Source organism: Rhinoraja longicauda, chromosome 7, assembly GCF_053455715.1.
Source record: "Rhinoraja longicauda isolate Sanriku21f chromosome 7, sRhiLon1.1, whole genome shotgun sequence".
Lineage (NCBI taxonomy): Eukaryota > Metazoa > Chordata > Chondrichthyes > Rajiformes > Arhynchobatidae > Rhinoraja > Rhinoraja longicauda.
In genome coordinates this window covers 18119149-18137301 of record NC_135959.1, presented here as the reverse complement: position 1 = coordinate 18137301, position 18153 = coordinate 18119149, and the positions used below count along the sequence as shown (strand labels likewise).

At 47.3% G+C, this 18153-nt stretch overlaps 1 protein-coding gene across 1 annotated transcript in view; it reads left to right on the top strand.

Annotated features, from left to right (window-relative positions):
* Positions 1-5847: 5847 nt before the first annotated feature.
* rasa3 (RAS p21 protein activator 3) overlaps positions 5848-18153 on the top strand; it is a 150150-nt gene continuing 137844 nt past the window's right edge. Inside the window, exon 1 of the mRNA XM_078402198.1 lies at positions 5848-6000. Coding sequence (XP_078258324.1) covers positions 5946-6000 — 55 coding nt within the window. The 5' untranslated portion in view covers positions 5848-5945. The remainder of the gene's footprint in view (positions 6001-18153) is intronic.

The following is an 18153-nucleotide window of genomic DNA, read 5'->3' as shown; positions in this document are numbered from 1 at the left end:
ATAGAAGTATATAAATTTATGAGTGGCATAGATGGTGGGGTAGGCAATCAGAATATTTTGCCCAGGATGGAAAAGTCAAATACTAGAGGACATGGATTTAAAGTGAGAGGGACAACATTTAAAGGATATATGCAGTGTGATTTTTTTCACACAGAGGCTGGTGAGTGCTTGGAATGTTCTGCCGGAGGTGGTGGTTGAAGCAGATTTATTAGTGGCATTTAAAAGACATTTGGATAAGCATATGGATATGGAGGGATATGGGTAGATAAGTGATTGTCTTGGCAATTTGATCAGCACAGGCCGTTTTCAGGCTCCCTTCCCGATAGCAGGGATGAAATGAGTGTATGGGCAATGCAGTGTGGGTCTCGGATGATGCTGGCTGCCTTTTTGAGGCAGCGACTCCGGTAAATTCCTTTGATGGTGGGGAGGTCAGAACCAGTGATGGACTGGGCAATGTTCACAACATTTTGCAGTCTCCTTCGCTCCTGGGCATTCAAGTTGTCGAATCAGGCCGTGATGCAACCAGTCAATATGCTCTCTACTATACACCTGAAGAAGTTCAAGAAAATCCTCTCTGACATACCTTATCTCCAAATTCTTCTCAGGAAGTAGAGGCGTTCATGTGCTTTCTTTATAATTGCAGCATCAGTATGCTGGGTCCAGGAAAGATCTTCAGAAATATGCATGCCAGGAATTTGAAGCTTTTGACTATCTCCACCATCGTCCTGTCAATATAGACAGATTTATGCCTATCCAAAAGTCTTTTAAATGCCACTAACATATCAACTTCAACCACCACCCCCGGCAGCATGTTCCAGACACTCACCACCCTCTGTGTAAAAAACGTACCCCGCAGATATCCATCAAACGTTGTCCCTCTCACTTTAAATCTATATTCTCGAGTATTTGACTTTTCCGTCCTGGGTAAAACATTCTGACTGTCTACCCCATCTATGCCTCTCATAAATTTATATACTTCTATCAGGTCTCCCCGCAACCTCTGGCGTTTCAGAGAAAACAATCCAAGTCTGTCAAAAGTCTCCCTGCAACTATATACCTCCTAATCCAAACATCAGTCAGGGTAGCGAATGTTAAGAGGAGAATTAAAGGAGGTTCAAAGTCAAGATGGTGGAGATAAGGTGTGACTGTTTCCAGGGATAGGGCTCTCAGTGTCTAGAAAACACACACTAGTGAAGAAGATTGGCAGAAGAACTGATCACAACTGATCACATGCAAAGAACAATGCCCAGAGAAACATAGAAAATAGGTGCAGGAGGAGGCCATTCGGCCCTTCGAGCCAGCACCATTGTGATCGTGGCTGATCGTCCCCAATCAATACCCCGTGCCTGCCTTCTCCCCATATCCCTTGATTCCACTAGCCCCTAGAGCTCTATCTAACTCTCTCTTAAACCCATCCAGAAAAGGTCATTGACTTGAAACCTTGTTCTATTCCAAGATGCTGCCTGACCTGCTGTTTTTATTTCAGATTTTCAGCAACAACAATTGTTTTATTTTGAAAGATGTATGTCCTCAGGGCCTCAGGGAGTCCTTACACATAAATTACTAAAAATTAATATGTAGCTTCAAAACAATTAGGAAGGCGAACACAATATTGTCATTTATTGCATCGGCATTTGAGTATAAGAGTAGCGAAAAATAGATTATTTTTAATAGCAAGAAATGAAGTCGTTTTGACGTTCAAATGGATCTGGTGTGATTGTACACGTTGCTGAAGGTCAGGGCATGTTGGCGGCTTGGAGGGAAATTGTTCACCTTTATTACAAGAGAATTGAATGCAGGAAGTGATAGACACGGGTTTCACTGGATCTCCCGTTCTCCCAATGTCAGTCTGAATCCAATGTATCATTACTGCTCCCTTTGTTATCACCCCTTCTCCAGCAACCTGCTTTGTTCTGTACTTTTCCCACCTCCAGTTCCCTCCCCTCTATTTTCATTCTGAAAAAAGGTCCCGACCCGAAACGTCACCCATCCTTTTGTTTTCTCCAGAAATGATGCCCGACCCGCTGAGTTACCCCAGCACTTTGCGTAATATCTTCGGTGTATATCAACACATGCAGTTCTTTTCTACACACTCCTTCGGCTGTCAGTCTGGCTCGGTTACATGGAGCAGTGCAAAAAGAACCATTGAACCAACCAGCCCGAGGGCAATGGAGTGAAACCCACACTGGATCCACACCCACCAGCCCAACTCCTCACTGCCTCCCACTGGTACCGTTTTACACACGGAGAATAGTGTATCGGATAAACTTTGCTAACCAAGCCGTCTGATAACTCACATTTTCATAGGCCAATGGTTTAATTGTCTACAGCAAATTGCCCCCAGTGTGTAGGGAGTGGTGGAAACAGGGGGAGTGGTAGACTCTGCCGGATAGAATAAAATGGGATCGGTGGCCCGTTTCTGTGCTGTGTTACTGCCGCACCATGATACAGGAGCATGCCAGCCGTCAGGGTAATCCCATGAATTCCTCTCGCCGGCTTTCCCCAGTGGCATATCTTCTCATACATACGCATTAATATCCCACTGATGTGCAGGAAAGAACTGCAGATGCTTTTTGAAATCGAAAGGTAGACACAAAATGCTGAAGTAACTTCGCGAGAAGAAATGGGTGGCATTTCGGGTCGAACCCCTTCTTCAGACTGATGAAGGGCCTCGACCCGAAATGGCGGGACTGTCATATGTTGAAAGACTGGAGCGACTAGGCTTGTATACACTGGAATTTAGAAGGATGAGAGGAGATCTTATCGAAACGTATAAGATTATTAAGGGGTTGGACACGTTAGAGGCAGGAAACATGTTCCCAATGTTGGGGGAATCCAGAACAAGGGGCCACAGTTTCAGAATAAGGGGTAGGCCATATAGAACTGAGATGAGGAAAAACTTTTTCAGTCAGAGAGTTGTGAATCTGTGGAATTCTCTGCCTCAGAAGGCAGTGGAGGCCAATTCTCGGAATGCATTCAAGAGAGAGCTGGATAGAGCTCTTAAGGATAGCGGAGTCAGGGGGTATGGGGAGAAGGCAGGAACGGGGTACTGATTGAGAATGATCAGCCATGATCACATTGAATGGCGGTGCTGGCTCGAAGGGCCGAATGGCCTCCTCCTGCACCTATTGTCTATTGTCTATTGTCACCCATTCCTATCTCCCAACTCGTCTACTCAAATCGCCATTTAACTAACAGCATATCTGTGAGACGTGGGGGGAAACCGGTGCAATCCTCCACAGGGGAGGCCAGGATCGAACCCGGATCACTGGGGCAGTTACCTGCCGCGACGTCAGATTGATCGATGAGCAGAGGGGTGACGAGAGGGATAAGACAGGAGGATGTGACGGCGACACGGACAGGGTCGCACAGGGACTAAACACAATGAATTTCTTAAACCATTATAAACGCTAAGAATATTCCGCCATCCCATTCAAAGATGTCGGGTTTCCGTTATTTAATCGGTGCGATGCCAGATACCAAAGAGCCCTCGTTCTGCAGAACTGATTCCGTACAGGTGGGGGAGTTATCCTACCAGATACAACAAATGTAAATCCTAGGAAGCGGAGCCCACTGCACATCTGAGTCGGGGTTTCACCTCAGATTCGGGTTCCGCTTCCTAGGATTTACATTTGTTGTATGAGTGAGTGTGTCTGGGTTGCCGGTGAGCCCAGAGGGTGGGTCTCATTTTGACTGGCGGTTTCTGTCCGGCAGAACCGCAGCTCTAACTCTCTCGCTGTCAGAAACATTTTCAGAGCAACGTTGCAACCGAGAGGCGATGATGAAACAGCTGCAACGGAACCTTGTGGCCAGGAGTTCTCCACACCCACCTCTCGTAACCCGAGCTCTGACAACCGCACCCAGAGCTTCACCCCATCTATCTTCACCATCACTTCCTCTGGCTCTCCCTCAAACGCCGACCCCCCTCAATCACCACCCCCCCCACACTCCACCCCACCCCGTCCTTCCTCCCCACAGTGTCACCTCACTCTTCAAAACTTTCAACTGCACTCTCCCCATGTTCACCACACTCTCCCCTCACCGCTCAAATCTTCCCCCTCTGTCCACACTCTCCCATTCGCTCTGCCTCCGTTTGCCCCTCAATCTTTCTCCTCACTCTCCCTTCATGTTCCCTCTCCCCCATTCTCCCCCTCCCCCACCATTACCCCTCGCCATCTCTCCCCTTTCCCTTCATCCCATTTCCTCCCTTTCCATACTTGGATGGGGAGTGTTTCCTGTCCCTTTCTCTACGTCCTTTTATTCCTCATTAACACTCCTCCGTGTACCATTCTGTCTCTCCCGCTATTTTGCTCCCCATCTCCCCTCCAGTTCCCTTCACTCTGTCTTCATCTTCATACCACTAACTCTCCCGTCCAGTCCAGTCAGCCGCTACTCACTTCCAATTCTCTATCCCCCCCACCTCCCTCAATTTTTTCTCACCATCTTTCCTTCCCTCATTCTACTCGTTTCCATCCACTGTTACCCCTTTTCCTATTTGCACAACCTTTCATTCTTGTTTCATCCTTTCACCCACTACTGTCATTGACTCCTCGATTTCTCCCTCTCCTCCTCCCTGCATTCCTTCCTTTATTATCGCTCCCCTCACCACCTCCCTTGTCTGTTCACCTCTCCCCATCACCTCCTCTGTCTATCTTTCCCCTCCCCAACTCCCTTGTATGTTCACCCCCCCCTCAACAGCTCCCTTGTCTGTTCACCTCCACCCCGCCTTTGTCTGTTCACCTCTCCCCATCTCGCTGTCTGTTCACCACTCCCCTCATCACCTCCCCTGTCAGTTCACCTATACTTCCCCTGTCTGATCACCTCTCCTCTCCCCACCTCCCCTGCCTGTTCAGTCTCCTTCTCCCTCCCCTCCACTCCCCTCACTCTCCCTCACCTCCCCTCCCCCCTCTCTATCTCTCTTCCTCCCCTCCCTTATCTCTCCCCCCTCTTGTCTTGTTGACACTGCGCCAACCGCCGCTGTTGGGCTATAAACGTGCAGTCCCTCTGTCTCTTTCCCTCTCTCCCCCTCTCTATCTCTCTCTCTCCCCTCCCTCCTCTCCCTTATCTCTCTCCCCTTCTGTCTCTCCCCCTCTCTCTCCTCCTCCCCTCCCTTATCTCTCTGCCCTGTCTCTCTCCCCCTCTCTATCTCTCTCTCTCCCCTCCCTCCTCTCCCTTATCTCTCTCCCCTTGTCTCTCCCCCTCTCTCTCCTCCTCCCCTCCCTTATCTCTCTGCCCTGTCTCTCTCCCCCTCTCCTTCCCTCTATCCATCGCCTCTCCCTCGACCCCTCTCCTCCTCTCTCTCTCCCCCTCCCTTTATCCCTCGCCTTTCCCCTCCCGCTCTCTCCTATCTCCCCTCTCTCCCTCGCCTCTCCCCTCCCCCCTCTCTCTCTCTCTCTCTCTCTCTCTCTCTCTCTCTCTCTCTCTCTCTCTCTCTCTCTCTCTCTCTCTCTCTCTCTCTCTTCCTCTACCCCTCTCTCTCCCTCTCTCTCCCCTCTCTTTCTCTCTCTCCCTCTGCCCCTCTCTCTCTCTCTCCCTCTACCCCTCTCTCTCCCCCTCTCTCTCTCCCTCTACCTCTCTCTCTCTCTCTCTCTCTCTCTCCAGCTATCCGCTAAACACACTGACATGTGCTGAACGGCGGCGCTTGTCCAATCCCCTCCGCGTGGGGCCCAGCCTCCGCATGGCAGCCAATCGGAAAGCAGACTGGGTATCGCCCTCAGCCAATGAGACGGCGCTGGGCGACCATTGGGCGATGGTCTGCAGCGGTGGCCAATGGGAGGCGGCGGCGGGACGGGCGCTCAGCCAATGAGGGTGGGGAGTGCGCGGCGGTCCGGGCCGGCGGCGGGAGGCGGGCGGGTGGTCGGCGGACAACGGGCGGGCGCGCGGGCGGCGGGATGTTGTGAGGCGGATGGTCGCTCACAGCTAGGTCGCTGCGGCTCGGGGGCAGCATGGCGGTGGAGGACGAGGGGCTGCGGGTGCTGCAGAGCGTTAAAGTCAAGATCGGTAAGTGGCCGAGGGCGGAGTCGGAGAAGGGGGAGGAAAGATGTGGGGGGGGGGGGGGGGTGAGGGTGGGTGAGGGGGTGTCTGATCTTTACCCCCATCGCACCCCACTCTTCACACCCTCACTCTCCACCCCCCCCCCACACACTCCATCACCTCGACCCAAATCATCGCCTGCCTGCCTGCTCATCCACCCCATCACTGACATCCTTCATCACCTACCCCCTTCATCACGCACATTACACCACACTCCACTGTTCACAACCACAACATACTCCATCCCCCTCCACCCACTCCATCACCTCCACCCACTCCATCACCCGCCTGCTCATCCACCCCATCACTGACATCCTTCATCACCTACCCCCTTCATCACACCCCATCACACTCCTCATATCCCCCCCCATTATCTCCCCCACTCCATCACCTCCACCCACTCCATCACCTCCACCCACTCCATCACCTCCACCCACTCCATCACCCGCCTGCTCATCCACCCCATCACTGACATCCTTCATCACCTACCCCCTTCATCACGCACATTACACCACACTCCACTGTTCACAACCACAACATACTCCATCCCCCTCCACCCACTCCATCACCTCCACCCACTCCATCACCCGCCTGCTCATCCACCCCATCACTGACATCCTTCATCACCTACCCCCTTCATCACACCCCATCACACTCCTCATATCCCCCCCCATTATCTCCCCCACTCCATCACCTCCACCCACTCCATCACCTCCACCCACTCCATCACCTCCACCCACTCCATCACCCGCCTGCTCATCCACCCCAACACCGACATCCTCCATCACCTACCCCCGTCATCACGCACATTACACCACACTCCACTGTTCACAACCACAACATACTCCATCCCCCTCCACCCACTCCATCACCTCCACCCACTCCATCACCCGCCTGCTCATCCACCCCAACACCCCTCATTACCTACCCCCTTCATCACACTCATCATACCCCATCCCACTCTTCACAAGCACCCCGTATCCCCTTCACTCCCCATCCCAATCCATCACCTCGACCCACACTATCACCTGCCTGCTCATCCACCCCATCACCGACATCCTTCATTACCTACCTACTTCATCATACTCTTCGCACCCACTCCATATCCCTCCATTGTCACCCCCACACCATCACCCGCCTGTTTATCCACCCCTTCCGCCTCATCAACCTCATCGCAATTCTCACCCTTTCACAACTGCTCAATTTCCCCACCATCACATCTACTCCATCTCTCCCTCCCCACCTCCCCCTCCCCATCACACTTGCCTATCGCACCCTATCACCTACATCCTTCATCCTCCCCATCACCGTCATTGCTACCCTCACCCCATCACACTTCCACCCCTTCACAATTACCCCATCTTCCTTCCCCATCACAGATTCCCCTCTCCATCTCCCCATCCCATTTAAGCTACGCTATCATACCTATCTCCCCCACCCCATCTCACCTAACCCATCAACCCCACCCCATCACAACTCAGTTTTAAGTAACATCTAACCACCCCCATCCTTTCTCCTCCACACCCCCTCTCCTTTGCCCCATCTAAACTCCCACCTACTCTCCTCCACCCCCCACCCCCATGCTGCTATGTTCCTCCCCCTGGCTTCACAATCCGCAACTCCTCATTCTCACACCTACCGTTCTTATCTATGACCTTCATTCCAACCATCTGCCCATCTAAGAAAAACCCTTAAGATAGACACAAAATGCTGGATTAACTCGGTGGGACAGGCAGCATCTCTGAATAGAATGAATGGGTGATGTTTCGGATCGAGATCCTTCTTCAGACTGAACGCCTTGCCTGCGTCGACCTATTACCTGCCACACTTTGTCCTGCCTCTCTTCTTTTTCATCTTTCTTCTTCCCCCCTACAATCAGTCTGAAGAAGGGTCTCGACCCGAAACATCACCCATTCCTACTCTCCAGAGATGCTGCCTGTCCCGCTGAGTTACTCCAGCTTTTTGTGTCTATCCTGATCCAAAATGTCATCTATCTATGTTCTCCAGAGATGCTGCCTGGTCTGATGAGTTACTCCAGCACTTTGTGTCCTTTGGAGTATTAATAGCATCTGCAGTTCTTTGTTCCTACAACTCCAGTCTAACACCCACCACCCAAACACTCTCAATCCTTCACCCACACATCCTATCACTCCCCTTATCCAACACCTCCCATCCCAACACCTCCAGCCCCAATACACCTCATCTCAACACCCCCTCCCCCAACATCTTCAACCATCACCTCAGCCAACCCATCATACCCCCACCCATCACCAGTACCCTCCCCATCACAGCCCATCCACCTCCCCAATCTATCAAACACACCCATCAACTCACCCATCACCAATCACCCTTCCCCACCCAATGATCTGCACTCCATCACCTCCTACCCTTTAGCCATCACATCCCCCTCCAATCCACCCCATCTCAACCCCACATATGGCCTCCCGAGCCCTCCCACCCTTTACGTCCCCACCTTTCACGTCCCCACCCTTCACACCCCACCCTTCATGACCCCACCCTTCATTTGCACCCTTGACCCAATCATCACCTCCAGATATAAAACAGGAAAAGTGAATAGACAAAGACATGGGAGATGGAACATAATGTGGGAAAGTGAGGTCATCGAATTTTATACAAATGTAGATATGCAGGGTATGTTTTAATTGGTGAGCTATGTAAAGGTGCAGAGGTTAAGCATTCTCTTATGAGAGAAATGAGAGGCGATCTTAATATAATATACAATATTTTATAGGCTCAATGGGGTAGATGCAGGGTGATGTTTCCCCTGTCTGGGGGGTTTTAGAACGAGGGCTAGGACCTTGCAATGTGGGGTTGGCCATTCACGCCATAAATGAGAAGGTATCTCTTTCACCCAGGGTGGTGAATCTTTGGAATTGCACACCTCAGGTATGAAGGCTCTAATGTTGAGTCTATTCAAGTTAAAAATCAGATTTTTGTATAATTAAGGGAATTGATAAACTAGTGCAGAAAAGTGGTCTAACTCGATCACAGATCCAACTTCCCATCAGGTACGACATACCCACCATCTCCCAACCCTAGGTCAACCCACCATTACTCTTACCCTTCAACACACAACCCCACTGCACTATTCACCTCCCCTTAGTGCTTACACATTTTTCCCACTATCCTACTCTGTATCCCCCATTCCCCCGCTCCAACCCCGATCTACCTATATCCCTCCCGCTGGCTTTACATTTCACTCCTCTTCTCTCCTTATCTGACACCCCTTTGTCTTTTCACTCTAGTATTTGTCACTAACTCCATCCATCTGCCAATCTAACCACCCTCGTCTATACCTACTTATCACCTGCCAGGCTCTGCCCAAATCCCACCTCTCTTTTCCAGCTTTCTACCCCGCACATCTGTCTGAAGAAGGGTCCTGACCTAAACCGTCCACTATCCACTCCCTCCACAGATGATGCCTGACCTGCTGAGTTACTCCAGCACTTTGTTCAAGATTTTGACATCTGCATTCCTTGTGTCTCCCTCACCAACGTTACTGTTACCCACACCTATCTATATTCCAGGCTCACCTCTCAACACTATGCTTCACAGCTATCATTCTCCTGCCCTTTCACATCCTTTCTCCTCCATTCCCTATCCCATATCCCCGTCCTTTCTATACGTTCCTTCCTCATACCCTCTTTTGCTAACTCCATTGTTCATGCACTCCATTGTCTGCTTTTTCCCTCACACTCCATAGTTTCCTCTTTCCCTCATCCTCTTTTTCTTTGGCCCCTCACTCCCTCCATTCTCTCCCTCACCTGCCTTGGCCCTCCTTAAACCTCCTCCTCTCTCCTCCCTTAAGATGTTCTGTAAAGCCTATCCATTAACTGAGTTTGAGGATGTCTGCCTAGTCTTTCCCAGCCATGGCTTGACGCTGTTAACACTGTTGTGAAGCGTTCTGGGAGGTTTTGTTATGGTGGTATGTAAATACTGATGCTATGTTACGTGGTTGGTGAGTTGACGAGCTATCTCTAATCTGCAGCTTTGATGGGGCAGTCTGTGTGCTGAACAAAGCAAGCTGCTGTTCAAAAGGATCAGAGTGTCTCTTTTTAAAAATAAAACATAGCCATAAGGAAGTATTTAGGAAGCGTACATTTTAGAGAGGGTTGGGAATCCATTCTCCAGGCTTGAATGGCTGTGTCTTGCTCAGCTGTGTTATTGTGTCTGTCACTTTGCCATGTGTTTCTGAGATGTGAATGGACACAGCTGCAGTTAACCTTGGCTTGTGTTGAACCTGACGCGCAATGGCTGCATATCCATATCCAGCAGCAAGGAGAATCGTTTGTACCCTCAGTTCCTGAAGCTCATTTAGTTGGGGGTGGGGAATCTCGGAGAGGAAGGTCTGCTAGCAACAGGATCAGAGAGAAGCCCGAGAGAATTTTAGAGAGCAGTACCGTTGCATCAGTTGTTTGCGATGCAACGGTTGTGAAGGCTACTGCTGTTTGGAATGCAAAATGAGAATTCCATCATGGCTCCTCTGGGAATTATGATCCCGATGTGGTGATAACCCACACAGACCAGAGTCACCACATGTGTCGGGATTGCTAATCACAGTTGTCTGTTGGTGAATTGCACTTAGGTATCAAGAGTCTCGCGGGGGAAATGCACCAGGTTTTACCTCCACCTGCCTTCTGCCTCACTCTTATGACTGGAGGGCAGCTCTATTCAAGGTTTCGGAAGGCAATTTTTCTGGTTAACAACATTACGAATCACTTGTGACTCCATTGCATTCCTTTATTGAGGAAAATATTGAACGCTTTGTATTTCTGGGTGATATACTTAACAATTACAATTATTTTTCATTGTCAGGATGATAGTTAAACCAGTAATGTAATAGAACATGATTTCCAGGCAATTTTGTTTTGCATTCAGTACTGATAATGTAGACGCGTCACCACCTGATCATTTCATGTTGTTTTGAGTGTGTGGATCCGCACACTACCTGTTTACATGTGTACGAAAGAACTGTAGATGCTGGTTTAAACCGAAGATCGACACAAAACGCTGGTGTAACTCGGTGGGTCAGACAGCATCTCTGGAGAAAAGGGATGTGTCTCAGTCTCAAGAAGGGTCTTGACCCGAAGCGTCACCTATTCCTTTTCTCCAGAGATGATGTCTGACCCGCGGAGGTACTCCAACTTTTTGTGTCTGTTTACCTGTGTTCAGCCTTTAACACAACATTAAAACCACAGTTTGATGAATGTGGTGATCAGTTGAATAACTACTTTGTTGATTCTGAATTTTCTGTCTGCTGACTCGTTGCAAATGCAATTCGATCTACAGCTTTTTGAATTACAAGTGTTGTCCTCTCTCTCCGGTGTTCTTATCCTCTTGCACCAAGCATTTTGCTCAGGGTGTGAACTGTATCAGCTGTTTCTCTGCTTCATCCTACTGTACCACACGATCCAGTCAATTGGTCAACGCTGCCACGTTCTGACACTATTGATGAATGAAGAGCCTGACCGTTTATATAACAGAAATATTCAGCGCTGAATAAAATGTATGAATGGCTAGGTTCTTGGCAAATGCCATCCTGTTGTTACAAACTCACCTCTGGAAGAGATGATTTGATTTTTCAGACATTCTGCAGGGGAACATCTGCAAGTTTAGACGGGAAGATTGCATTTGGTTCGGCGAGGACATTACTTTTCTCTCAGTCTGCGTCTCTTCCATCTCAAGAGCAACAGCTTGGAGGACCATAGTTTTATGGAGAGAGTTTGGATAGGTTGGGTTTGTTTATGCTGGAGCAAAGGAGACTAAGGGATGATCTAATAGAAATATGTAAAATTTATAAGAGATTGCTACGGTAGATAGTTCAAATCATTTGCGTGTAGGCGAAGCATAAGAAAAGATGAGGGCATTGATTTAAGGTGAGAGGCAGAAGTTTTAAAGGGGATCTGAGGGGTAAGATTTTTACACTGAGAGTGGTTGGTGTCTGGAAAGTATTGTTAGAGGATACAGTTTATGGCATTTACATTAGTGAGTGGCATTTAGGCAGACACTTAAATCGGCAAGGCACAGAAGGATACAGTCCTAATGCAGGCAAATGGTTTTCACATAGATGGGCAAAATGGTCATGCATGTGGTGGGCTGAAGGGCCTCTTACTGTGCTGGGCAACCCCATGACTCCAACAGTTTCAACACAGGGTAATGTCAAGAGATACTTCATATGATTGTTTTATGGGAGTGATAGGTAACAGTGTTACATCAGGAGACTTTAAGGCAAGTGATCACAGGGTTGGTAAAGGTAGTTTCTTGTAGGATGAGAGAGGGAGAGGGATGAGGCAATTCAAGGAGGTGAATTCCAGAGGTTTGGGGCTTTGGGAACTGAAAGCAAGACCAGCAGTAATATTGTGACCAGATGTTTAATGTTGGGCTAGAATATGAGGAGTGCGGAGTTTTCTACAGCTGGAGAGAATACAGATGTGGGCGGCATTGGGGCACAGCGGTAGAGTTGCTGCCTTACAGTTCTAGAGACCAAGGTTGGATCCTGACTACGGGTATTGTCTGTACGGAGTTTGTATGTTCTCCCCGTGACCAGTGATGCTTTTCTCCGGGTGCTCCGGTTTCCTCCCACACTCTAAATACGTCCAGGTTTGTAAATTGTTCCCAATGAGTGTGGGATAGTGGTAGTGTGCGAGGGTCACTGGTCAGCGTGGACTCGGTGGGCCGAAGGGTCTGTTTCCACCCTGTATCTCTATGAACGAAACTAAACTAATGTAGGGAGGTTGTAAATGCACAGGGTGATTTAAAAGTAAGGGTGGGAATTTTAAAATCTGAGGCACTGCTCAACTGGAAATCAATGTAGGTCAGCAAGCACATGGGTGTTTGCTGAACAAGATGGTGAGGTTTGGACATGGGGGCAGATGGAGAATTGAACAGGGAAGTGCATTGGAAGAGTTGAGTCATGGGGAACAAAGGCTATGAGCAATGGATGAGTTAACAAAGAAACATAGAAACATAGAAAAATAGGTGCAGGAGTAGGCCGCTCAGACCTTCGAGCTAGCACCACCATTCAATACGATCATGGCTGATCATTTGAAATCAGTACCCCATTCCTACTTTCTGCCCGTGTCCCTTGATTCCTTTAGCCCTAAGAGCTAAATCTAACTATCTCCCTCTTATGGAAGGGTGATAATGTGTGGTTGAGGCTCATCTCCAATCAGGGACACCAAGGCAAGTAGCTTAGTGCAGCCTCAGCGGAAGACTTTACTCCCTCTCTCCAGACACAATGCAGCCTCCTGCCCACCCAGTCTGCCTCAGTTGCCTCTTATGATCCTGTTTGGTTGCTTAAATGCCTCTGACATAGTGAGTTTCCTGACTAGTGTTTGAATTGTCACTGTGTTCAGCAATTCCTAAAGGTCTGATTCGTGATTTTCCTCTATATTTAATTGAAATAGCCACTTTTTCTGATATGATTAGAATTTCAGAATTGAATTTGATTGTCATCCAAGAATAATAGACAATAGACAATAGGTGCAGGAGTAGTCCATTCGGTCCTTCGAGCCAGCACCGCCATTCACCGTGATCATGGCTGATCATCCACAATCAGTACCCCGTTCCTGCCTTCTCCCCATATCCCTTGACTCCGTTATCAAGTCTGAAGAAGGGTCTCGACCTGGAACGTCACCCATTCCTTCTAACCAGAGATGCTGCCTGCCCCGTTGAGTTATCCCAGCATTTTTGTGTCTGTCCTTTGAAATCCATACTGTATTTCTTGGTATATTTCTTGGTATATTCTTGGTGACTATATAATATTTATGGGCTTGATACATACAGTTGGAAGCATCTTTTTTTAATACCCACCCAATCAAACCCTGTCATAATTCTCAAGACCTATTATATACCCACTCAGTGGAAAAAGAACCACAGGCTGTTTGGTCCTTCCTGGACACATCATTGTCAGATGTTCTGCACTAATGGACATGTTTTGTTCTGAATCAAACATTGAACATGCTCCTGTCCGCTCTCTCCGGATATTATTATAATAATAATAATAATAATAATAATAATAATAATAATAATAATAATAATAATAATAATAATAATAATTATAATTATAATACTTTTTATGCTATTTAATGCAGCCCAAAGTGCTTTCCACAAAAACAAACACACGTCTAAACAAAGATATAATTTAAAACAGTATAGGCATACAAACAGATTTATATAAAAATAAAAAATGTAAAATTGGGAGTGTAAAAGAACAAAGGAAGTAAAATCAGTTAAAAGCTTGAGTAAAAAGATATGTTTTTAACTGCCGTTTAAAAATCTCAACTGAGTGGGTGTCTCTCATGGCCCTGGGTAGGGTATTCCACAGCTTAGGGGCATAGTTGAAGAAGGCTGCTTCACCAATTTTCTTACTGCTGCGGCATTGAGTGGCTAATAAGCCAGCATCAGAAGACCTGTGCGCTCGAGTAGCGGCATACGGAAGGAGGGACTCTTCCATCATCACTAACGGAAGCTGTTCTTTTCACTATCATATTATTGATGGTGGAAGCATGCTTTGGGCAAATTGGCTGATATGGTTTCTACATGCACAAGCAGCTATGCAGATCTGCCCCAGGTTATGACTGGGATCCGTTTCCGAGAACTGTTTTTAATCTAAACAGTTGGCAAGTTAGAAACTTGGCTGGCCGGCAATATATTTAAATAAAAAAATAAGCCAACCCTGGGCCACGTGCAGTTAAACCAGGGGTTTTAACTCAACCATTCAGATATTGCGGCCAATTGAGTTCCCATCCAGCAGAAGATGAGTCGGCAAATTCAACCCACCTGTCTCCTAAATGCTTGCTTGTACATAGAGACTTACATAGTATTGGGGTTATTAATTTATTGATTTTGCACAAATATTTTGGGTTATTAATTGTTGAATTTTATATTATCTATCTATATTATATTTACGGACTGTTATGCTGATGCAAGTTAGAATTTAATGGTTCCATTATCAATACATAAGATAATTAAACACTCTTGATTCTTGATAAGGCGGGAATTCATAACCAGGGGAAGACGTGTACTTCAAAAGTGTCACTAGCGGTAAAGTGGTTTCGGACCGTCTGAGGTTGTGAAAGGAAGTATACAAATTAAAAGAATTTACTTCAATGATGTACAGGTATATCGGTTAATTGGCTTGGTGTATGTGTAAGTTGTCCCTAGTGTGTGTAGGATTTGTTAATGTGTGGGGATCGCTGGTCAGTGCGGACTCGGTGGGCCGAAGGGCCTGTTTCCGCGCTGTATCTCTAAACTAAACTAAACTAAATTAAACTTAAATATGTCATGCAAATATTAAACGGCATTGAAGGATTATTTGTTTCATTGTGATTCCAAGTGTAGTTACATTTTAATGTAATGTAACCTTTCTTTGTACTTTCGGTTTGTTACACAAATCTGATATTGATGTGCGCTGGGAAGGAAACCCATTGTGGTTGAGTACATCTGTATGAAACACCCAATATATCCGGTAATAATATTTTAATTTCAATTTTCTGACATATATTTGGAGAATGGTTGCTGAGGGAGAAAAGGGGGAGGGAGAAATTGTGCCATGGGAGCTTTTGCATCCATCTGAGAGAACAAGCAAATCCTTGTTTAATATCTGCTGCAAAGTGTGGCACCTTTCACTGCAGTTATCCCAGTGCATCGTGCAGGTAATCCTCCTTTGCAGAATGTGGCTTCTGGTGTTTTGTGAGCAAATGCTGTTTGTGTTTATCAAAGCTTCAATTACAGAAATTAGATAATCTATATACTAAAACTCTCGTTTGTTTGTTTGTTAGTCTCTGAACTACAATCAAAACGGTACACGATAGCACGACAATTTTAGGCCCACCTTACTCACCGTCGTCCCTTTGGTGCTAATGGAAGAGGTTTCATTGAAATCGGTGTCATATTTTTAACGTTATTCACATTTTAAAATTTAAATCTATCTCCTAGGGAGGGAGGGAGGGAGGGGGGTGAAGGGAGAGGGGAGGGAGGGAGGATAAGAGGGGTTGAGGGGGATGTAGTGGGGGGGAGGGGAAGGGGAGGAGAGGGGGGATGGAGAGGGGGAAGGGAGGGGGGATGGAGAGAGGGGAAGGGGGAGGGAGGGGGAGGAGGGAGGGAGGGGGGAGAGGGTAGGAGGGGGGAGGGGGGGAGGGGGGGGTTACTGCACCAATGCAGAAGAGGTTTGGGCCCGATGGGTCCACTTGGTCTAGTAACCATTAAACTGCTAATGTGATGTTTGAGGGACAATATTGACTGTACCAGGGTAAATTGTTCCCTGTTCTTCTTTGAAATAATACAGTGAGATATTTTTCCTCCGGGTTTGGAATCAGATGAGACCTTGGCTTAAGGTCTCACCCGATTTAGACAGCATCTCTGACAGTGCAACACTTCCTCAGTACCACACATAGAATGCAGTCTGAATTCAGGTTAAATACTCTTTCTGGTTGAAAACAGTGTGGAAGAAGCAGTTCTTAAATTTGGACGCCTGAGGTTTCAAGCTCCTGTATCTTTCCCCAGAAGGCAGAGGAAAAGGGAATGGTTGGAGGGGGCATGCACCCTTCATGATACTTCCAGCCTTCTTGATGCAAAGCACCATGAAAATAGACGGAAGGAAGTCATGTAAGCCTGTGATGAACTGGGTAGATGGAGAGGATATAGGGAATATGTCTGATGGGTGATGCCACAATTGCCCAGATGATGCTGATATTTACGGTTTCCAAAAGTACTAGAGAGAGAGAGGGGAAAAAAACAAAGGAACATTCAAAACTGTGAAGTACAGTCAGGGCTGTTGCAAGAAACTGAAACTGAAAGGAAATCATTGGAATTGCCCAGGAGATCAGGCAATGTCCATGATGAGAGAAGATGTTAACATTGCAGATAAATAATTTGACAACAGTGAATTTGATAAAGTGAAACACAAATGACCTGGAATTGTTGACATTGATAGAGTCTTAGAGTTACAGGCTCTTTGACCCAACTCATCCATGCCAACTAGGATGCTCATCTAAGCTAACCCCATTTGCCAGCATTTAGCATATATCCCACTCGACCTCTCCTATCCATATGCCTGCCCAAATATCTTTTAAATGTTGTTATTATACTTGGTTCAACCACTTCTAGTAGCTCGTTCATATAGTCACCATCCCCTGTGTAAAGACTTTGCCCCTTGGGTCCCTTTTAAATATTTTATCTCTCACCTTAAACCTATGCCTTCTAGTTTTGTATTCTCCTTCCCAGAAGCTCTAGCTGAACTGGGAGATTTCTACCAGCTGAGGGCTGGATCTATGGCGTTTTGGGTCTGGTGATCCAGAGTCATACATGCAGTATAGGTGAAACCTCATGAAGGCCAACACGAACATGAAGAGACAATTCTGGAGTATACTGGGGTCACAGATGTACGCTCGGCAACTGTGGCAGGGCCTGTGCACTGTCCCCTCCTACAACATGAAATGGGGTAGCACAAGTGGCACACCGCTTCGCTTCTGGATGAGCTCAATGCCCTTTATCCTTGCTTTGAAAGCGATAACAATGACATACTTACACGGCCCCCACAGCCCCCCGGCAATCTTGATCTTAGTCTCTGAGGCCAATGCCAGAGCATCTTTAAAGAGGCCCAGTTGACATAACTGGCTGAAGTCCTGAAGAGTTCTTTGAACCAACTGGCTGGAGTATTCAGGAGATAGACACAAAAAGCTGGAGTAACTCAGCGGGACAGGCAGCATCTCTGGAGAGAAAGAATGAGTGACGTTTCGGGTCGAGACCCATCTTCAGGACATCTTCAACCTCTCACTTTTGTGTACTGAGTTTCCCAGATACAGCTACTTTCCTCCGACCATCAATTTCTTCAACAATCCTAATCCTGCCTCACCAAAGGCATAGTATGATCACTTGCATGGACTTGTTTTCCAATTGTGTTTTAGCACTAATGTCTTGTTTTGCTCAGTTTTTCCTTTAATTATCTTGTATAATTATGTTTTCTGTATTGTCTGAAACTCTATGTCTGTGGTGTTGGTGCAAGTAGGATTTCCACTGTACCTATACCTCATCGTGCTTGATAATAAACTCAGTTTGATTTTACTTAACAGGCACTGCTTCTTAACTTTGCATTGG